The sequence below is a fragment of the Mustela erminea genome, chromosome 11 (genome assembly GCF_009829155.1).
Source record: "Mustela erminea isolate mMusErm1 chromosome 11, mMusErm1.Pri, whole genome shotgun sequence".
NCBI lineage: Eukaryota > Metazoa > Chordata > Mammalia > Carnivora > Mustelidae > Mustela > Mustela erminea.
This window is the reverse complement of record NC_045624.1, coordinates 53,154,205-53,177,469: the sequence shown is the minus strand read 5'-3', so window position 1 is coordinate 53,177,469 and position 23,265 is coordinate 53,154,205. Positions and strand designations below refer to the sequence as shown.

Genomic DNA, 23,265 nt, shown 5'->3' with positions numbered 1-23,265 from the left:
CTCTTAGATTTCTTTTGTTTTTCAGAGACATTTCACTGTGTTTGCATTCAACTTTCCATCTTTGGAGGCGCTGCAAACCATCTATAGCCAAATTCTTAACTTCCATTTTCAGCAGCAAGCCTTTGGCCCATCAGTTCTCAGGAGTGGGCCCTCTTTGATACAGGCAACAATCAGGTTCCATCAGATGATGGCGCATAACTTTTTACCCACGGCTGTTAAATTCCACTACCTCTTTAATCTGAGAGACCTATCGAACGTCTTCCAGGTACCTGGTGGCTCTGGGTTCTTGGTGGCATCTTGGGTGGAGGAATGATTCTGGTAATATTAATGTTGTTCAGTTATGGAACTTACTTCAAGGTGATGCTGTGTACTGTGGCATCATAAACTCCTCTGAGAAGTCTGTATGGCAGGTTTATTCCCATTTTACCGATGGGACTAGTGGGTTCCCTCGGGTTGTGCAGAGACTTAACTGCAGAAGCAAGGGCAGGAGTCTGACTCCCTTTCTGTGTAAACATCAGAGTGCCTCCTTTTGGGCCAAGGGAGGGGGATCATTTGTTATTTTTTCTTATTTATACAATATCATTTTAAAACATACCTCAAGAGAAACCACCATTTCTTACACCATTAGGTTGTTTTGACTTGACCTTGACTCTTAATAGACTGAGCTGGTAAAAGGACGATGTTTCTGTATTTGGTTTAGAAAGGAGATTCCAAAGAGGGAATTGAAACCAGAATTTTAAAAAAATAAAAAGTGAACTGGTGTGATCTACCCTCTACAGTGAAAGCAGTTGGAGGGCTATTTATGACCTGAGGTTCTTTGTGAGAGAGGTAGTGGAGAATTTCAGGAGACTTCTTTAGATTTGGTGATTTTTGCTTCTTTATATTTTTGTAAGCGTCTTTTCTAAATCACTGCAAATGCCTTAAAACCATAACACTGTGTCAGACAGCAGGTTCCTGAGAACATGGACCACTCACTCATTCTCATTGCTGTTTCTAGCACCCCTGCAACAACTCTGCTCGTTACAGTGTTGTTTAAAAGCCGATTTAAAAAAAAAAATTTATTTATCAGCGTGAGAGAGCAGGCAGGGGGAGGGGCAGAGGAAGAATCCAATCTCAAGTAGATGCTGGGCTGAGCACGGAGGCCGACATGGGGCTCCATCACTTGGCCCCGAGATCCTGACCTGAGCTGAAAGAGTCTGATGCTTAACTGACTGAGCCCCCCCAGACACCCCGAAGCTGATTTTGGGAAGGAAAGCAATAGGTGACAAGGGATCAGAGGCTTGTTCATGGCCTCTGGCAGCTACTCCTCACACCAGCAGCTGATGAAACTTTGTAACTACTCGCCTGCACCTTGCTGTGCTCTCCTCAGAGTCCAGAGCCAGCTGACTCTCTCCAGAAGGAGTGGGTCCCTATGAATCCGAGATACTGACCCTCTGTGTGGGCGGGGGGTGGGGAGTGAGAATGGTTCAGGGGCTAGTTCTGGATCTACCCACAAAACGTGATTTCAGTCAGTTTACTTTTGGTCTCATATTCTTCATCTGCTAAATGGAAGGGTTAGATTGACAGATACCAAAGGGTTTTAGGATTAAAAAATGTTGATCCTCTAACATTCATGTTCGCTCTTTGTACTTCGATTTGGGAAGCTTCATCGGCTGTGAGACTTGATAGATGCAAGTCCTCCGATGAGCTACTTATTTCCTTAGTGGCTTGTGAGATACAGTCTTACCTACTTTCCGAAACTGGGTCTAATGGTAGTCAGTTTTTAAGATGTTACTTATCAGAGAGTAAAACTACTATTATAATAATTCTATTTAGAGTACTTCTTCTAACTTAAGTTGCTGAATTTAGTATACAGTTAAAGTGTTAAAGGAGACGAATATTGTGGAATGTCATCAGTTTCCGAATTTTTAATTCTTCCCATTCTTGTCTTGTAGGGGATTTTATTTGCTTCCCCTGAATGTTTAAAATGTCCGAATGATTTAATCCGCCTGTGGCTGCACGAATCTTCTCGCGTGTATGGAGACAAACTGGTAGACCCAAAGGACTGTGATTTGTTTCAGAAAAAAATGCTGGAAATGGCTTGTAAATATTTTGAAGTAAGTGTGTGGGATGTCAGCGGTCACTGTGGTTGGACCACTCTGGTCAGTCTGGCGTTGGGGCAGAGTCAGCTAAGGATGTGAAGGAACTGTGCACGTGCTGACCCTGCCGGAGCAGGCAGGATTCCAGAATGTACCCCATCTGTACTTGGGAACGTTCCGCCCAGCAACTCAGACTGACCTGCAGGTCCTTCCTCTGATGGGCCACTGTGCTTCCATATGAAGCGCTCTGGATGGCTGACGTGACCGGATCTTTGTCTCCCTTCTCCTGCAGGGTGTAGACAGTCCCGTGCTGCTTCAGCCGCCCCTCGTCTATTGCCACTTTGCTCACAGCGACCCCGATCCGTGCTACCTGCCGGTGAGGGACTGGGAGGTGCTGAAGACGGTGCTCACGGAGGCCTTAGACAGCTACAATGAGCTGAATGCTGTCATGCCCCTGGTGTTCTTTGAAGATGCCATGCAGCATGTGTGAGTTGACAAGTCATGATGCTTTTTCACAGAGTAAAAATGGCGAGGTCTCCACAGTGATCGAGCTTCTGCGGATTGTACTCAGTACTCCAAGCTGGTTGTCGCCTGTCTCTTGTTTGCCATATAGTATGAAACCGCAAGTGTCTCTCTCAGTTACGTCCTCATCTTAATCATGTCTGAGGCCAGTGCACTATTTTCTGAAACATCACACAGCCAAAAATTTATTCTATTTCACTGTAGCCCTGATAGGTAAGAATATTGAGAAAGAGAAAGGCATGTGACTCCCTCAAAGCCATAAGGTTCCTACCCAACAGAAACAGGATGAACTGAAACTGCTGGTCATTGAGGAAGCATGTTTATTGAGTGCCTACTGAGTGCTAAGCAGGTTTGCTTAGGAGCGCCAGCCAGTTTGCTACTCTGATACAAATTTAAAAAAGAAGGGGGCATGTTTTCTTGGCAGATAATGAGACAGATGCCACTATCCTGATGTAGAGCTTGGCTGACAAGGCTCAGTCTCACCTCCTAGACTGGGTGCTTTGTGCAGTGCACAGATCTTGCAACCATCCACAGCCCCCTTGCTGTCAGACATTGTTCTATGTACTGATGATACAACAGCAAACAAGATAGTCTAGTCCTTACTCTAGCTGAGCTTAGATTTTAGTGATGTCGATGAACATTTATAAAGACACAAGCAAGCAGGATGGCAGAAAGTGATGTGTCTCGCTGAGAAATAGATTCTGAGAAATAAATATGGGTATTCCCATAAAAGATCTGGGTATCTCAATGAGGAGGTGACATTTGAGGTAATATCAAATGGTAAGCAGGAGCTAAGCCTGGAAAGATCTGGAGGAAGAACATTCTAGGCAGGGGCATATTTTATGTGGCCCCAAGGCTGAATGTTCAAAAACAGAAAAGGGGGTCATCATGGCTGGGGAATGGTGAAAAAGTAAAGAGCAATATTCGACAAGCATGGAAATGCCGGAATGGGTCTTACTGACATGGTATTTCCCTGTAACCAGAGGAAGGAGCTTCCATTTTATTTTAAGTGCAGTGAGAAGCTTTTCAACAGATGTTAGCATGGGAATGACTTCATTTGTGGAAGAGTCTTAGCAGCTGGCCGTTGTTGCTGCCGCTGGGTGGACAGCTGGGTGCGTCCTCATGTCCTTCTCTTTGTCACCATGATTCGTCACTGGCTGTATTAGTTTACTGGAGTTGCCATACCAAACTACCACGTATGGGTGGTTTAGAAAAACAGCGATTTATTGTCGCACAGTGGAGGAAGAAGTCTGAAAAGGAGATGACCGAGAGCCATGCTCCCTCTGCAGGTGCTGGGAAGAATCTTTTCCAGAATTCTCTGCCAGCGTGAGGCAGCGTAACTCCTGCCCTCACATGCCCTCCCCCGCTGTGTGTGCCTGGGTCCGCATTTTTCCTGTTTATCAGGACACGGGTTGTAGTGGATAAGGGGCCCACCATACTCCAGAATGATACTGTCTTGTCTTCACCAAGTACTTCCTCAGTGACCCTATTTCCAGATACGCTTATATTCAGAGGTATTGGAGGTTAGGACTTTGATATGTGAATTTGGGGGGATGCCATATTCAGAAAGCAGAGCTGGCCTTACCCACAAGTGATATTTGGGCAAAGATTAAAATAATGAAATCATGGTTAAAAATGAGTCAAGAAGGGTGGAAGTATGGGAGGAAGGAAATTCGAAGAGACACCAGAAAGGCAGAAAGTTCCATTTTCATGAGTGGCAAAGAAAAAGTTGGGAGGCCTCCCCACTGTGAGTTATCGGAAGCATGCTAAGTATTGATTGCTTCGCCAATCCCTTTCCAGCGGCAGTCCGCCAATGGCACACATACAGCTTGTAGTTAGAATCTATGACTGTGGTGCTGATTGAAGTATTAGTGACCCTGCTTCTGCTTGGGTTAGGACACTGACTGTGAACGCAAGTCATGGGGCGGGAGAACGAGTTGGCCCCAAGGGCAAGAGTCTTCCCACTGATCTTTCCTCATGGGCTTCTCAGGGGCCTTCGAGCAGAAGGCCGTTGCCTTGATCAGGGATCGTGAGCTCTCAGCTGATTGACTCAGGGTTAGAGATGTGCTCTCAGAACATGCCCTTGAAGTCTCGTAGAAAGGAACTTTGCTGCTTCGAGAAGCTGGTGAGACCCAAACCTCAAAGCATCCATTAAATCCAAAGGAAAACTCTGCCTGGTAACTTCGGGGTTCATTTGCCTCATAGTATTTTATGGCTTTCCTGAGGTGGTTTCCTTGTGTGGTGACGGGAAGTCCCCCTCACGGACCAGCTCAGCCTCTCACGATGACCCACCTCTAGTTATTGATGGTTTGCAGCTGAGATGTGTGGGTCCTGGTGTAAGTGACCCCAACCTTGCTTTTTCACAAAGCTCTTTTGTGAAGAGTCATCTAGGCCTATCAGTCAAGGCCGGAAATTTACATTCACTTGAGGAAAGCAACCTGGACCTAATAGCCTGGTGTCTCCTTTGTTGTGTTTGGGTATCTGTATGCTTATATTTCAGTTGTTTTCTTTTCTCATTATTTATAACATAATTATGACCTATTTCTTCAACCGAGATGGTAAGATCAACTTACTCCTAACTGTAAAATGTAGCAATAATATCAGTAGCTCAGTCATTCAGAATCTCTTCAATAACAGAACAAGGGATTAGTGGGCCTTGCTGGATTCTGAAGGTTTCAGTAAATTTTCTAGAGGGCTTGAGGACAGACAAAGCTTTGGTGCAAAGGAAAGAAGAATCCTACAGGCAAGAGCTAAAACTGCATCAAGTAAGTCACATGTAAGATGTTCATTGACCTAAAAAACTCCAGTCTTTCCAAAGTAATTCTGCAGCCCAAGTTTCCAGCATGAAGACATTTTCCCTTTGATGTTTGCTGCACAGGCTGCCTGGGTAAAGTTCGGGTCTCTCTTGCTAGTCACCCTCGAAGCCTTGCAGACGGGCCTTGTCTACAAGTAGGAAGCAGTGAGAGTCCCCGAAGTGATTTCCACCGGGACAGCTGCTTAGGCGTCCAGTGTGAGGGGCCTCTTTGCTTCATGGGGAAGCAGATGAACGAGGACTAAAGGTATAAAATAAATACTCAGATTTCGTGTCAAAAATTTGTAAGCAAATAAACAAAACCTAGATGCAGTCCCCGGGCCCTTCAGTCTTCTGCTCCCACCGGCGTGCTGTCTCTGAGCAGGTGTCGCATCAGCCGAATCCTTCGGGCCCCTGAGGGTCACGCGCTCTTGATTGGCGTGGGCGGCAGCGGCAAGCAGAGCCTGTCCCGGCTGGCGGCTTACATTTGCGGCCTCGACGTCTTCCAGATCACTCTGACGGAAGGCTTGGGAATCCAAGAACTTCGGGTGAGTGGAGCGGGAGCAACTCTTCCCTCCTCCTGCCTGGTGGATAAAGCCAGAGCTGGTAGCGTTCCCGCGTCAGCTCCGACTCCCAGATTGGGCCAAGGCTTCCCCAACCAAGAGGGAAAACTTTTGGGGGATTTAGTTACATTTATCTGTTTCTCCTTCATGGTAAATAAAGTAATCATGAAATTCGTAAATGTTTATAGGTATAGAAACCTGTAAGCAAAGAAAAAGTTGGGAGACCTCCCCACTATGAGTTATCAGAAGCATGTTAAATATTGACCCAACTCGGAAAATATTTTATTGCATACTTGTTTACAACAGGGGGCACCTGGGTGGTGCAGGGAGTTGAGAGTCCGATTCTTGGTTTCAGCTCAGGTTGTGATCTCAGGGTGGTGGGATTGAGCCCCACCTTGGGCTCTGCTCTTAGTGTGAAGTCTGCTTGGGTTTCTCTCTGCCTCTCCCTCTTCCCCACCTCCCTGTGTGCTCTTTCTCTCTCAAATAAATGAATAAATCTTTTTTTAAAAAAATAGTTTAAATACTTGCTTACAACAGATGTAGTTTTTCCTTTGTATCGACCACGCCTGCTGTCCCGCACTGTAAGTACTCCCCTACATTGGAGGGGGAGAGAAAGATACCACCTTTACAGGTCCACTTTAGATGAATCACGAAAATAAAACGTGATGAGAATCTATTCAGGTAACGCTTTTGGGCTATTAAAAGTCGGCTTTTTCATCACAACAGTACTTATAAAATAGTATTCAGAGTTTGTGGCAAGGGAAATGTAGGTGAGATGCGACCACTTTTCAACCCCAAAAGCAAACAAATCTCGTGCTTTCAGTATTATAAAACAAAGCTAAATAATAAAACCGTTTTCAATGAAATGGTTGTGGAAATGAGCAGAGTCTTCTTTTTACTGCATTGCTCGGCAAGGACGTCACCAAATTCATTTTCAGTCTCTCAGGAGGGAGCTGTCCGTCAGCCGCCCATTGTCATCCCTATGCTTCATTAAGCCATGAACATGGCGTTCATCACTAAATGCCAGAAAAGGAGGTGATGTCATGCTGTTTGCCCCCCATGCGGGATCACGGAGAGGGAAGGATGTGTGAACAGGGAAAGCTCCTGCATTATAGTTACTGAGCTCTTCCCAGCCCTCACACACATCCACCCCACGTCGCATCAGCACTTTAACAGCGCATGAATGATGGCCTCCCTTCCTTACAGGTAGATCTTGCCAATTTGTACATCAGAACTGGAGCCAAGAACATGCCCACTGTGTTCCTGCTGACAGATGCCCAGGTTCTAGATGAGAGCTTCCTCGTGCTGATTAATGACTTGCTGGCATCAGGTGATTAAACCAACACATTCCTTGAAAGATCTTCCCCAATGACAAATTATCTGCAGTTGCAGTGAACTTTAAAGAGAGATAATTTGTCTTTGAGAGTTTGCTGGGGCAGTCTTTGGGGAGAAACCTATAAACCTAACTAATTTGAGGTGTATCGCTTTCTTAGTTTGCTTACGGATGTGAGGTGCCTTAGAGGAGCCTTCAGTGAAGTAAATGTTATTCCTACAAGGACAAGCTTGGTGGGCGTGTCCAAGAGAGCTGGTTCTCGGTGGGGGGTGTGTCTCGTAAATGCAAAAAAAACAAAAACAAAAACAAAAAAAACACCTTTCTGGTTCTAAATTCTTTATCCTTTAAATTGAACTTTGTATGATAAAACATTCGAAGCACCGAAAAGTCCTATCTAAAATTCGAATTGTGAATGTCTCTCAGTAATTTTCCTCATTCCTTTGGGGGCAGGAGAAATCCCTGATCTGTTCAGTGATGAAGATGCAGACAACATAATTTCTGGGATTCGTAATGAAGTTCGTGGTCTAGGCATGGTGGACTCCAGAGAAAACTGCTGGAAATTCTTTCTGGCCAGGGTGCAGCTACAGCTCAAAGTAAGAAACCCTAGTTTACTTGCATAGTATTTAAAACCTGCTCTTGGAATCATGACATGGTTCTGTTTCCGGATCCATACAAGGGGCCTGAATCGCAGCCTTTCGTTTTAAAAGGACATTTGCCCACATCTGGAGTAGACCTTCCCGAAGTGTCCCGTGATGCTGGGCACCTGCAAAACATGGGTCCAAGCAGACAGCGCAGTGCTCGCTCCAGCTGGGCGTGGTCTCTGTCCGGGAGGAGCTGACGCTGCTCCTGCAGAGAAGGGCCCTCACCAGCAATGATCGTGCAGGACAGTTGGGGTAGTGACTCGGGTTACAGAGGAAGGCGGCATCCCTCTCTGCACCGGGCTCTGCTGGAGGAGGCGTTCTGCCTGTGTCAGGCATGGGCCGGAATCCATGGAGAAGCAGTTGGCGGCGGGGGGAAACTTCAGGGAGAGAAAATAGCATTTATGTACGAGGAAGGTTGGACTGGACAGGATGCCTTCAGAGAAACCCAAGATGGCTCCCAATGACTGCAACCCAGGGAGAAGGAGGGGGATCAGGCTGGAAAGTAAATTAGGATGAGCAGGGCGCTGAAAATCATGAAGGGTGCGGTGGAAAAGGTTTAAGTTACAGACCTGAGTTATGTCAGAACTTTAAGGCAAGCCAGATGCTCGAGGCTGGAAGTTCTTCCCTCCAGATGACTAGGTAAGTCAGTGGAGCGCTCAGGGCTATAATGTAACCAAATACTAGAAGCGCCTCTCACCTCCCGGCAGGAAGCCAACTGAAGGCAAAATCCAGCTTCCTGGTATAGAAATGGGTAGTAACTTAGACAAATGTCCCCTTCCCTGCTACTTCTAGTATTCTGGGTCCATCAAGCCCAGGCTGCAGGGGAGCCTGGAGCCCCCAGGAAAAGAGGATGGGGCAGCGTGTTAGCCGGGAATACACCTCTCCCTGGAGGTAGGAGTGTTGGTAAGCTGCTCGGCTGCTCTATTCTTAAATTCCACATTAATCTTCCTGAGCAGTTCTGGGCTGATGTGAGATCAGAATTTATGGTTCAGTTGCCCAAAGAGTTTTATCCCCATCAACATGTTACTAAGAATACTTTCGCCGGGTCGTAACAAGACCAGAGTTTTCTCCCTGTTCCGGGGCGGTACATTTAGATCACATTGTCTTTATGAAATACAAAAACAAGTACAATAAGAAAACATGAGATGGTAATGCTCTACATCACTGACTATCGAGGTCTGTTCCTCAGTGCAACAAAATCAACATCACCTAGAAACTGTTTTTAAAATGCAGGTCTTGGGGCGCCTGGGTGGCTAGTGGGTTAAAGCCTCTGCTTTCAGCTCAGGTCATGATCTCAGGGTTCTGGGATCAAGCCCCGCATCGGGCTCTCTGCTCAGCAGGGAGCCTGCTTCCCTTCCTCTCTCTCTGCCTGCCTCTCTGCCTACTTGTGATCTCTGTCTGTCAAATGAATAAAATCTAAAAAAAAAACCCCAAAAAACATTCTGCTTAAAAAAAATAAAAATAAAAATAAAAATAAAATGCAGGTCTTGGGGTGCCTAGGTGGCTCAGTGGGTTAAGCCTCTGCATGGTCTCAGGTCCTGGGATTGAGTCTTGCATCGGGCTCTCTGCTCAGCAGGGAGACTGCTTCTCCCTCTCTCTCTGCCTGCTGCTTTGCCCATTTGTGATCTCTCTCTCTCTGTCAAATAAATAAATAAATAAAATCTTTTAAAAAATGTATTAAAAATGCGGGTCCTGCAGTCCCACCCCTGACCTGTGGAATCAGAAACTCTGCACGGCATGCACAATGTATGTTGTAGTGAGCCCTCCAGGCAATGCCGAGGCCTGCTAAAATTTTGAGAGCTATTGTTTGAAATAATGCAAGGCTGCCTGGGTGGCTCAGTCAGTTAAGCATTGACTCTTGATTTCAGCTCAGGTCATGACCTCAGGGTCGTGAGGTCAAACCCCGTGTCAGGCTCCCAGCCGGGTGTGGAGCCTGCTTTGGGATTCTCTCTCTCCCTCTGCTCCTACCCATCTGCTCAATCTCACACTCTCTGTCACTTTGGGTGGGGGGGAGCTAAAGTAAGCGCCCTTTACAATGTCTTTTATACACACCTTTGCTTGCTTCTTGTGGGATAAATTCCTAGGAAGGGTATTGCTAGGTTCAAGAGATGTAGCCGGTAGTGGTTTTAAAATGCGTCTGACAGTTCTTCGATGTGCTTCTTACTCACAGGCAGGGTCTCAGCCCTCTCTTGTTGAATCAGGGTGGGCTTGTGAGTGTGGGACTACAGGCAGGACACTGAGGAACTTGGGAGGCTCAGCTCCGAAGGGCCACTTTTGCATTGACTTACACATGGTTTCATTTATCAGAGTTCACTGTATACCATGCAGTTCATCTTAACATATGTGCTACGTGTATTTTGCCTATCATCATTTAATCTTTTAAGTATATATATGGTTCGAATTTGTTTATAACTTGAAGTTTTTTATTAGTTGGATCAGTGTTTTCCTTTATGGATTCAGAGGGGCTTGTGAATTCTTAGCAGAGTCTTCCTCTCCAGGATGATAAAACTTGTCATTAGCAGCATTTAGAGCTCAATTGGGCAGCAGATAAAATATCAACAATTAAAAGACCCGTGCTTTCTGGTCTGCCCCTTCTGCCAGTGCTCTTCCCGGTGCTGCCTGCCTCTTGAGCGCCACACGCATGCAGTGGGGTCTGTATTCGCAGGAAGGAGGGGGTGGGCAACCTTGGGGCGCTCTGGTAGGAAACCAAGGCTTCCTCCGCAGACCCTAAACTGGCCCTGTGTATCACCTGCCACCTCTGCCTCCCAAGGAGTCAGAGGAAGTGGATTTGCTTATCTCATCACATGACTTTATGAATAAAATTAGAAATGTATTTTGAGATAGCCACAGAACCCATCATGCCAGTACCTCTGTGCTTTCCGTTGAAAACTTGACTACATCTAGAATATATCTATTATCATATATGGTATAGAGGGAGTAGAGAGGTTTCAGGTTATTTTTTTTCCAAAATAGTGACTTTTCATCTTAACACCATGTTTTCTTATGTACTGATTTAGAGTAATAAACTTTTATTATACGTCCTATCTGGTCTATTTTTAGATCCTCTGTTTTCTTGTTAAGTCTCTGTACTACCAGTCCCAGCCTTGTACTGTGTAAATTATTAAGGTTTTATTACACATTCTTATATTAAATATCCCACTGTTCTTGTTTAGTTTTTCTTTGTTCTCACATGTCTACACATCTAGAAAAATATCACGGTCATTTTTTTTCCAATTCTAAATACATTCCATTTTAATTTTGATTGAAATTATGCTGATGGCTTATTTCATATTTGGGAGAACTTAATCTTCATTATATAAAGTTTTCTCTAGAAGGAAAGTTTCTTTCATAAGGTTTTCTGATGGTGTATTTTTTTGTATATAGGCGAGCTATTGATTTTTAATTTTAAACCCACTACGTTTATAACCAGCCTCTCTGGTAGTTTCTGTTAGTTGGTTGCTATCACATAGCCTGCAGGTAATATTTTGTCTTTTTTAATATTCTATTTATCTACTTTCCTCCCTCATTGCATTGGTAAATCTACTGAACATTAAATAATTATGGTCATGGAAATTTTGTCTTCATTTTTACATTAATAAGGATGTTTCTGATATTTCACTACTAGGTCTTATACATCGGCTATATCTTGTCAAGGAAAGTATCTTTTAAATTCCTTTTCAGCATCTATTGAGATAATTATATGGTTTTGCTCCCGGAACTTACTAATATTCATGCAGTACAGATGGATGTACAGAAATTTTACATTTTTGTACTGTTTGAAGTCCATCAGTCTTGGGATGCCTGGGTGTCTCCATTGGTTAAGCGTCCGACTCTTGGTTTCTGTTCAGGTCATGATCTCAGGATCCTGGGATGGAGCTCTGCACTCAGCAGGGAGTCTGTTTGACATTCTCTCGCTCTGCCTCACCCCCTACTTGCGTTCCCTCTCTCTCTTTCTCAAATAAATAAGTCTTTAAAAGATAAGTAAATCCATCAGTCTTTCCCCTCACCCATTTTTTTTTTGACTCCAGTCCAGGAAGCCTTCCCAAAGCTGGGACCAGTTTTAAGTTCATCTCATTTCTGAGGCCCCTTTTCTGTATTTATGTCTGTACATGCTAGACTTTATTTTGGAGTTCAATATGGATCATTTTCCCTACCTTGTCACAGGATTACTGACTGAATAATCTCTTTTCTACTAGAGGTTTTGGGGGTTTTGTATTGTTTTTGCTTGTTTCCTGCTAAGGAGAAGTAAGACATCTCCCTCAAACAGTCCCCATCCTTCTTGGCCTTGTCATTCAGGTTGCTGCATCATGAGAAGGGGTGGTAGTCAGCATCTTACCCTGAGGGAGAACCACCATGGCATAAAAGTGGGTCATCTCTTTGCTAGAAAATGGCGATGTCTTTCTCTTCAATACATAAATATTACCCTCACATCTCTGGGTTTTTAAAGAATTCTGGCTTGCTCTGTGTTCGTTTCATATACTGTGATACTCAGCAGTGTGCACTAAGGACTCCGAATTCCTGATGAGTGGATCCTTCCCTTGCATACGTTCCTAGCTGGGCAACATGGGAAGCTAAATGCATTATGGGGTTGGTGAGCACACCTGGCAGGTCGAGTTCAATGATGTGTAGTTGCCACCCCATTACCCATGCTCACCACCCAAAGCCACATCCCATTTGGAATGCAAGGCCAGTAAGAACCTGTTGGCATGAAAATGTGACCTCTGAATCCCACAGAGCAGTTCCCATTAATGATCAGATGTGAGCCCTTGGATTTCCTGAAATAAACCAATGAATAAATGCCAAATGCCTTCTCTCCTTCACGTTTGTATACGTAATTAACCCAAGAACTTTTCTTTCTTGCCTTCCTTTCTTGGCCATCTGATGCCATGGGGAAAGGAACACTTAATGTATGTAGTAGCCTGTGATTGCTGGAGACAGATACCCATCTGTCTTGTTATGTCTATGTCTACTGAGGGAGCATGTGTGTGTGTGTGTGCTTGTACACATACATACTCATACGATTTTTTAATTTTAGAGAATGAAAGCATGCTTTCTGATGATGTAAGATATATGTGTTCATTGTAGAGAATTTAAAAATATAGAACCATATGAGGAAAAGAAATTAGGCTTTAATTATATTGCCTGGAGGTAACTACCAAAAGCGTATTAGTATATCTTTCCAGTTTTCTGTAGGTATATAAATGCATGCAAAGTATATATTCCAAACTGAAGTGTATTTCCACATCTCTCACATTTTTCTTCATACTTCTCTTGGTCTTTTTATTAGAAGCCTCCCCCAGGGTGGGGATAGAGGACCAAAAAATGAAACGATTCCAAGAATTTGGTGTATGGAGTGAAATATTTCACTCCCATGTACTTTATTCTAGTTACCTACTTGTAGAACACCTTCATTCATGTATACCCTTTACCAAATTTCCTACTGGTTCATTACAGTTTTTGTTGATTTATAGGAACTCTGTATATCTGGATAATATTCCTGTGCCCATAATGTTCTTGTCTACTTTACATGTTGCCAGTGTTTGTCAAAGTTCATCACAATCCTAACTTTGTTGACAATGACTTCTTTTTTATATTTATATTACCAAACAATATCTATTTTTTCTTCCATGGATTTTATGTCTTACACATACACATTTTTTTAAGGAAACATTTCTATACTTCATGGTTATTGAAAATATTATTCTGAATTCTATTTAATTTAACTTAAATAAACTTAAAATACTTTGAATGGTTAGTTCTGGATTGTGGTGTATAGTACAAGGTGACTTTTCTATTCTCCCCACCCCTGGATTCTCAAAACACCATTTATTATATAATATTTCACCACTGATTTGAAATGCTCCCTGTCTCATAATTATAAACTAAATGTCTAAATATATGGTATTCTATTTTTTGACTCTTAATGTTTATAAATCTGTTTATCTCAGCCCACATGAATACCATACCGCTTTTCTTATTGTACCTTTATAATTATATTCTGGAATCTAGTAGAATAATATCTTCCTCCTTGTCCGCATTTACTTAGCTACTACCTTTACTAGATGAACTATGGAATCAGCTTAACATTAAAAAAAAATCCTGTGAGGGGCACCTGGGTGGCTCAGTAGGTTAAATGTCTTGATTTGGGGTCGGGTCATGCCGTCAGGGTCATGGGATTGAGCCCCATGTTGGGCTCCAAGCTGAGTGTGCAGCCCGCTTGAAATTCTCTCTCTCCTTCAGCCCTAACCCTCTGCCCACGCTAGCACATGGGATTTCTCCCACTCTCTCTCACATTAAAATTTTTTTTTCAAATCCTATGAGAATATATAGACTAAACTGAAGGTGATGCATGTATCTACAATATCAAATGTTTCCATACTGCTTTATTAATAGCTTAAAACTTAAGTTTTGTTCCTCAACAGTGTAAATTATGAATATTCTCTTTTTATGAGAGTCCTTAGCCTTTTTTACTCAGTCTGAACTTTAGAATCATTTTGAGAAGCTCCACTCATCTCGTTAGGAATTTATGAGAATTGCCCATGATTTGTTAATGAATATGAGAGGAATAAATACCTTTTTAACAGATGATCTTCTCCAGGAATGTGGCACCTCTTGTCGTTTGGTCAGAATGTCTTCACTGACCTTCAGTAAAGCGGCTAGCTATCTTCTCATGTTCTACACATTTCTGAAGTTCTTTCTCAATATTTTACATTATTTTTTTGATCTTGCCAAATTTTCTGACAGGTCATGGTGGACAATAAGAGTGCCATTGGATGGAGGGAGAGAGGGAAGGGTAGATGTTTGTTTGTTTTACCAGCCAGTCCATTGAACACTCCAGTAGGTTTTGCATTTTGTACTTTAGAGTTTGCTGAGTAGGTAGTCACATAATCTTTGAATTTTTTTACTCTTCCTTTCTAAAAATTAATTTTCTGTGTATTAAAATAGCCATAATTTTTGCATATCAAATTTAGTACCAAATAAAACAGCATCTCTGTTTTATTTTTTATTTTAATGGGAATGCCTATAGCTTTCCATCATTAAGATTTCTATTGTTACATTGGATTATATATAGGCCTAAGATATTTTTGGTATTTTTAGGAAGAGCTGTTGTACTTTATCATATATGTCCTTTCATAAATCCCCTTATTTTATTTTCTTTTTCTCCTAAGTCTTGGACTGTTTCCTTATTATGGGGTTTTTATAACATTTCTTCTAGCCTTTTGAGAGTGTGAAGTAAGTTTTCTTTTTTAGGTTCTTAGATACCTCAGTGGAATTACCTTCCTTTAAATCTACTGGATGTTTTTTAAATTTTTTCTTGTTTTCATAATATTTTTCCTCAGGCCCTAGTTGAGCTTTCCTTACTATTCTGGCTTGTGTTCTTTCTCCCTCTTCCTTCTTCTCAGACAGAAAATCAGATGTTGCAAAACCCTCTTACCCTTGCATGGTGGTCAAGTCTAATGTCCTAGATCTTCATGGGTTAACAAGCAAAGACCCCAGCTTCCTTTCCTTCATGTGAATGACCACCCAGTATGGCTTTATCATGGAGGAGTGCTGTCTTCCATCCCTCCTGCCCTTCATCCTCATACTCGAGTTGCTGGAAGACAGTACCCACTCTCACGGACAGCTCGTCCAGTCCCAATCCCAGGCCCTGTCAGGCTCTGCCCTTCTGAGTTTTGCTGCTCAGGACCACACCTCTCTGAACATAGTACCCTAGCTCCTCCCTTTGCATTTTTTGATATTATTTACATGAAAGGAATGGAAATAACATCAGAGAGACGAAAGGCATGACCTTGTATTTTGTATCTGAGGTTCACTGCTCTTGAAATTTCATAAAACAGCAAAACATTTTTGTCTTTTGGAGGTAGGGCCGAAGAAAAGAGGCAGGGATGATTTCAGGGTCTTTGGCCTGAATAAACAGGATAAAGGACATATCATTTATTGAAATAGGGAACCTGAGGGGAGGTGTGCCTTATACTTGTTTGGTGGATGAGGATAAATAAAAAGTTCTGCCTAAAGTTAACTTAACATGCCCATGATGCATTCAAATAGAGACGAACAGGATATAGTTGAACATAGCCATCGGAGTCTGGAGAAGAGGGTGGGACCAGAGATGGAGTTTAAAGCCACCTTTGACCACCACCCATGGCTTAGATGAGGAAGTTGTGACCTGTGAGAAGAGAAGTGGTCCAGGTGCTGGTTCAGAGCAAATTAGGATGCAGATGTCAAAATTTCGTCTTGCTCTGAAGAATATTTCACATTGCTGTCTGTTGACTCCTTGATCTGTCTGCCGGGCCTCAGCAAGTATTTGCTGATTGCCTGTGGTGTGCTGGTCCCTGGGCATAGGATAGTAAGCAGGAGACGGCCCCTGCCCACTGCATTGTTGGAAAGACCAGCCTGAACCTCCAAATCTCACAAACTGAGTATACATTCACACCTCTCTGTATGAGAAGGAAGGGATATGTGGGATAACAAAAGACCGGACGAGAAAGGTTTCAATGGGGTGGAAAAAGGATTGGGAAGTATCTCTAAGATGTCTGTTCTCATAGATATCATCTCCCTTATTTTATACTATAAAAGAAATTTTTAACACCAAAAGTGAAGGGCTTAATCCAAGACTAAAGGATTTATCCATTTCAATTGAAGAAACTTCTCATTCCAAGGAGCATGGTCCATTTTTTTCACATTCTGCTTCCAGTTGGGTGTGGGGTTTTCCAGCACGGTATGGGGCTCGTGCTCGTACGTGCACATGCGTGTGGCCTTACCACCTCATGCCAGCAGAAATGCCGACCACTAGCAGAGCAGCGCAGATCACAGGCCAAAAACTTTGCATCCCGTGGTTCAGCTCTGGGCCTCTTGGGTAGATCGTTAGGCACCAAATAGCTGTTTGAGAAAATAAAAACAGAACACTGTTATACAAGTGTACGGAGCTGCAGACCGGTCTGGAAAGTAGTATGGGGGCACTTGAGTCACTGGCATCAAGCAGGGCAGCTGAGACCAGGGAATACATTCCCCCTGTAGACAGGAACCTATAATAGGGGGTACCTAGTGGGGAACAGAACTCCTACTGTCTTTACTCCCCAGGAATGGACTTGCTTCTGGCTCTCTTTTAGGATTACACATACAGTTTCTTTATGAATTGAAGAGTTTTGTTGAAAGAAAGAAAGAAAGAAAGAAAGAAAGAAAGAAAGGAAGGAAGGAAGGAAGAAAGGAAGAAAGAAAGAAAACTCCCTGACGTAGGGGTGCCTGGGTGGCTCAGTCAATTGAGCAACCGGTTCTTGATTTCGGCTCAGGTCACAGTCTCAGAGTCATGAGATCGAGTCCACAACTGGGCATGGATCCTGCTTAAGATTTTCTCCCTGCTTCTGCCTCTGCCTCTGTCTCTTCCTCCCTTCTAAAAAACAAAAACTCCCCAATGTAAAATACTATCTCTTAGAAAAATTAGTACTGATCAATAGACATAAGTAAAAGGTAGTGTGAATTATGTCTTTGTGTGTTACCTAAAAAGAAAATAAAATATAAAAATGTATTGAATGTGTATATGTTGAAGGTGCTGTTGGAGTTCATGAAAAATAACTGAAATTAAAAGATTATTGGATGGTGGTTGATAAGGGAAATTAAAAGGCTGATAAAATGATACTAAAACAGTCAAACAAGGGAAGAGTTTTTCTGCTAAACTTCCCAAGAGGGTTCTCTCTAGAAGACTCAGATCTTATCACTCTTGAAAAATACTTAGACTTTAGAGGATAAATGCAAACCTAAGTTATGGACAGAAGCTTCTGAAGTAAATATGTGGGAGGGTTACTTCTATCTGAGAATATATCAACTGGAAAAAAATACAGAGTGACAGTAGCAATTCAAATTTCCATTACAAGAGGAAATGGACTGAGTCCTGTTAGTGATATACAAATAAATATGTACTTACAATGGAATCTTACCCAAAAGAAATTGAAACATATTACAAAGCACAATGAAAAATGGGTTATTGCAAATGAGTCCTAATACCTGTGTTAAGGGGGGAAAAGGGTAGAAAATTCTATGGTGTGGATTCCGAAAGCAAGATGCTGACATCCAAATATTAGAGCTGTAGAAGTACATAGATGGTGATTTCAGGGTTTGCTTCTTACTTGTGAGAATTTGCTTTTAGAAGAGAGCACAGCTGTCTGAGGCATCTTTAACTTTATTTTCTTAGCAGTCTTTTCTCTGAGTCCACTGTCAGGAGCTAACTTAAGCCAATTTGGTTATCTGCAGTTGTCGGGGATTATTTGGGAGGAGGTGTATGTTTCAATGATCTTCAGTACTTACAGGTAGATGGCACCTGTTCCGGAGTTGGGGAGCTCTTGTGCCCCAGTATCCCAACTCAGGAGTGTCTCAAGGAGAGGAAGTCTCAGACCGAACTCAGGCACACAGAGTTTGTGTGTAGCACCTAATTTAAAATGGTTCTTAAAGGTTCAAAACCAGCTCTGAGAGCTTACTGCAGTCTTAGCTCTGTTCTTGTAGGAAACTGAATAGCTCTTACTGGGAGGATCCTTTGGGGCAGTGGTGGCAATATTCTCATGGTAGGATCCAGCTGATTTTCTCACTGGAATCACATAAAAACAATTTTTCTGTAAGCTGTTTTCCACAGGACTGGTCAAAATCCAAGTCTAAAAAGCCAAGGGTGTAATTGTTAGGATACTTCGATATCTAGACTTTCCTCTTTGGTTTATACAGCAGTGGAGGTAGAAGTATAATATTTCCATTTTCCTCAGATATCTGGAGCACTCTTCCTTTCATCAACAAGAAAGTCAGATCCTGTGTTCATGATGCCAACTAAATCAATCATTTATGTTGATGAAAGAGGCTAGCTAAGAGCTCAGATAGCTGACTCTGCATGTGTGGGTTTCCATTAGAAATGGGAAGTGCTGGTTAAGCCTCCCTGGCCTCTGTGGTTTCTCTTGGTACTTCAGATTCTAACCAGTGGCCTCCTAAAATATAAAATGAGAATTTACATGCCTGTCATACAAGAGTGAAGTTATTTCAAAAGTAAGTTATACAGGACCAGATAGATGGCTCTCACTGGTGAAGTCTATCAAATACTTAAATTAGAATGAATATTAATCCTTCAAATTCTTCCAAACAATTGAAGAAGTAGAAACATTTTACAAGGCCAACATTACCCTCCTACCAAAGCAGACAAGGATGTCACCAGAAAAGAAATTACCAAGGCCAATATCCTTGATCGAAAGATAAGAAAATCCTCAACAAACTAGGAACAAACTGAATTTAATAGTATATTAAAGCAACCCTACCCCATGACGAAGTGGGATTTATTCCAGGGATTCGAGGATGGCTCAACATTGACAAACCAATCCACATGATGCACCATATTAACGAAACGAAGGATAAAAATCTTATCATCTCAATAGACATAGAAAAAGCATTTGAGAAAACAGAACATTCATTTGTGATGAAAACTCAACAAACCGAGAATACACCTCAGACAACAAACTCAAACTCAGAACATACCTCAATGTAATTAAGGCCATATAAGACAAGCACACAGCCAACACCATAGTGAACAGTGGAAAACTGACAGTTTTTCCTCTACGATCTGGAACAAGGCAAGGTTACCTACCTACTCTTACCACTTTTATTCATCACAGTACTAGTACTAGAAGTCTCAATCAGAACAGTTAGGTAAGAAAAAGAAATGAAAGGCATCCAAATCAGAAAAGAAAAAAATATGTCTCTACTTGTAGATGACATGATTTATGGAAAACTCTAAAGACTTGACCAAAAAAACTGTTAGAACTAATAAATGAAATCAGCAATGTTCAGGATACTAAATCAACACAAAAAAATTTTCTTTTCATTACACTTATAATGAACTATCAGAGAAATTTAAAGCAATGTTATTTACAGTGGAATTAAAAAAGCAGGGACAAATTTAAGGGGATGAAAGATCTCTGCACTAAAAACTAAGATGATATAGCAAGAAATTGAAGACAGAAACTGAAAAATATCCTATGCTTGTGGATTGGAACAATTAATATTGTTAAAGTATCAATATTATCCAAAATGATCTACAGATTCATTGCATCTTTACCATGATTCCAGTGTATTATTTGCAGAAATAGAAATGAAAATCCTAAAATTTGTGTGGAACCAAAAAAGGTCTCACCTAGCTAAAGCAGTCTTGAGAAAGAGCAAAGCTGGAGGCATCATATTCCCTGATTTCAAGCTACATTATAAAGCCATGATAATCAAAACAGTATGGTATGGGCATAAAAACAGACACATGTATCAGTGGGGCAGAATAGAGAACCCAGAAATAAGCCTATACTTCTATGGCTAATTAATATTTGACAAAGAAGCCAAAACTATACAGTGAGAAAAGAATAGTCTTTTGAGTAAATGGTGTTGGGAAATTGGGCGGCGACATGCTGGGCCCCTATCTTAAACATAACAAAAATCAACCCAAATGGAAAGAAGACTTGAATGTAAGACAATCTATAACTCCTAGAAGAAAACATAGGGGGCAGTCTCCTTCGCAGGAGGTCTTGATGGTGATTTTTTAGATTTGACACCAAAAGCAAAGGCAACAAAAATAAGCAAGTAGAACTGTATCAAACTAAAAAGTTTCTTTAAAAAAAAAAAAGATTTTATTTATCTGAGAGAGAAAGAAAGCTTGAGCAGGGGGAGAAGCAGAGGGAGCAGGGGAAGCAGACTCCACACTGAGTGTGGAGTCCCATGTCGACCTCAATCACAGGATCTTGGGATCATTACCTGAGCGGAATGCAGAGGCTTAGCCAACTGAGCCATTCCATTCCCCCGAATTAAAAAGCTTCTCTTCAGCAGAGGAAACCATCAGCAAAATGAAAAGGCAACCTAATGAATGGAAGAAGATATTTGCCAACTACACATTCAGTAGGAGGTTAATATCCAAAATATACAAGGACCTCATAAAACTCAATAGCAAGAAACCAAATAGCCCAATTGAAAAATGGGCAAAGAACCTGAATACTCCTTATTTCAAAGAAGGTACACAGATGGCCAACACATGTGTGAAAAGGTACTCAACATTACTCATAACCAAGAGATGCAAATCAAAACCACCATGGATAACACCTCAAACCTTTTGTTGTTTTCTGTTTGTTTTTTAACGTTTTTTTAAATTTAAATTCTAGTTAACATCCAGTGTAGAAATAGTTTCCAGTGTACAGTATAATGATTCAGTGCTTCCATACATCAACACCTGGTGATCAGGATAATAAATGCCCTCCTTAACCCCTATCATCTATTTAACCCATCCCCCCACCACCGCCCCTTGGGTAACCATCACTTCTCCAGTTAAGAGTCTGTTTCTTGCTTTGCTCTCTTTTTTTTCCTCCTTCACTCATTTGTTTTGTTTCTTAAATTCCACCTTTGAATGAAATCATATATTTGTCTTTCTCTGTTGGACTTATTTCATTTAGCATTATATGCTCTAGCTCCATCCGTGTCATTGCAAATGGCAAGATTTCATCCTTTTCTATGGCTGAGTAATATTCCAGGGTGTGTGTGTGTGTGCACGCGTGTGCACGTGTGTGCATGTATATCACATTCTCTTTACCCATTCAGCAGTTAATGGACACGGGATATTTCTATTTGGATGTTGTCGATAATGCTGCTGTAAACATGAGGGTGTATGTATCCCTTCAAATCTTTTTTTTGTATCCTTTGGGTAAATACCAGTAGTGTGATTATTGGGCCATAGGGTAGTTCTATTTTTAACTTTCTAAGGAATCTCCATACTGTTTTCCAGAGTGTCTGTACCCGTTTGCATTCCCACCAGCAGTGTGAAAGATTGCCTTCTCCACATCCTCCTGAACACCCGTTGTTTCTTTTTTTTTTTTTTTTTTAATTTATTTGACAGAGAGAGAGATCACAAGTAGGCAGAGAGAGAGGAGGAAGCAGGCTCCCTGCTGAGCAGAGAGCCCGAGATCACGACCTGAGCCAAAGGCAGCGGCTTAACCAACTGAGCCACCCAGGTGCCCCCAACACCTGTTGTTTCTTGTGTAGTTGATTGTAGCCATTCTGACAGGCTTCAGGTGCTATCTCATTTTAATTTTGATATGTATTTCCCTGATGATGAATGACATTGAGCATCTTTTCATGTGTCTGTTGGCCATTTGGGTATCGTTGGGAAAATGTCCATTCATGTTTTCTGCCCCTGTTTTAATTGGATTATTTGGGTTTTTTGGGTGCTGAGTTGATCAGTTCTTGATGTATTTTGGATACTAACCCTTCACTGGATAAATCATTTGAAGATATGTTCTCCCATTTCATAGCTTACCTTTTTTTTTTTTTTAAGTAAAGTTTTGTTGGTTGTTTCCTTCTCTGTACAGAAGCTTTTTATTTTGATGAAGTCCCAGTAGTTTCTTTTTGCTTCTCTTCCCCTTGCCTCAGGAGTCATATCTAGAAAGAAGTTGCTACCTGTGTTTGCTTATAGAATTTTTACGGTTTCAGGTCTCACATTTAGGTTTTTAATCCGTTTTGAACTTACTTTTTGTATGGGGTGAGAAAGTGGTCCAGTTTCACTTGTTTGTACGCTGCTGGCCAGTTTTCCCAGCACCATTTGTTGAAGAGCTGCTTTTTTCCTATTACATCTTCTTCCCTGTTTTGTCAAAGAATAATTGACCATATCATTGTGGAATCATTTCTGGATCTTCTGTTCTGTTCTCCTGATCCGAGTCTCTTTTTATACCAGTTACATACAGTTTTGATCATCACAGCTTTGTAATATAACTTGAAGTCCAGAACTGTGATGCCTCCAGCTTTGTGCTTTTCTTTTTAAAGATTGCTTTGGCTATTCAGGGTCTTCTGTGGTTCTGTACCAACTTTAGGATTGTTTGTTCTAGCTCTGTGAAAGATGCTTCTGGTAGTTTTCACCTCACACCTTTTAGAATGGCTGTCACCAAAAATGAGAAGTAACAAATGCTGGCAAGGGTGTAGAGAAAAGGGAGCCCCGGTACAGTGTTAGCAGGAATGTCAGCTGGTGCAGCCACTCTGGAGAACAGTAGCGGGGTCCATAAGAAACTGACGGTTGCAGTACCCTGTGATCCGGTAATCCCACTTCAAGGGATCCAACTAAAGGAAACAAAACCGTTATCTCATAGAGGTACCTGCCTTCCTGTATTCACAACACCATTATTCACAGTAGCCAAGGTACCAAAACAGCCCAAGGGCCGGTCAGTGGACAAGGGATATAAGAAGATGAGAGATACGCACACGTGCACCCACACACCTGGACACAAATAGAAAGGAGTATTTTCAACCTTAAAAAAGAAGGATATCTTGGGGCGCCTGGGTGGCTCAG

General features: G+C 42.0%; 1 protein-coding gene across 2 annotated transcripts in view; it reads left to right on the top strand.

Moving 5' to 3' along the window:
• Positions 1-23,265, top strand: part of DNAH11 (dynein axonemal heavy chain 11) — a 324,465-nt gene that overhangs the window by 179,889 nt on the left and 121,311 nt on the right. For both annotated transcript variants that reach the window (XM_032305983.1, XM_032305984.1), the window contains 6 exons: positions 26-265; positions 1,935-2,096; positions 2,371-2,564; positions 5,777-5,939; positions 7,161-7,284; positions 7,738-7,880. In XM_032305983.1, the coding sequence (XP_032161874.1) occupies positions 26-265; positions 1,935-2,096; positions 2,371-2,564; positions 5,777-5,939; positions 7,161-7,284; positions 7,738-7,880 (1,026 nt within the window). The remainder of the gene's footprint in view (positions 1-25; positions 266-1,934; positions 2,097-2,370; positions 2,565-5,776; positions 5,940-7,160; positions 7,285-7,737; positions 7,881-23,265) is intronic.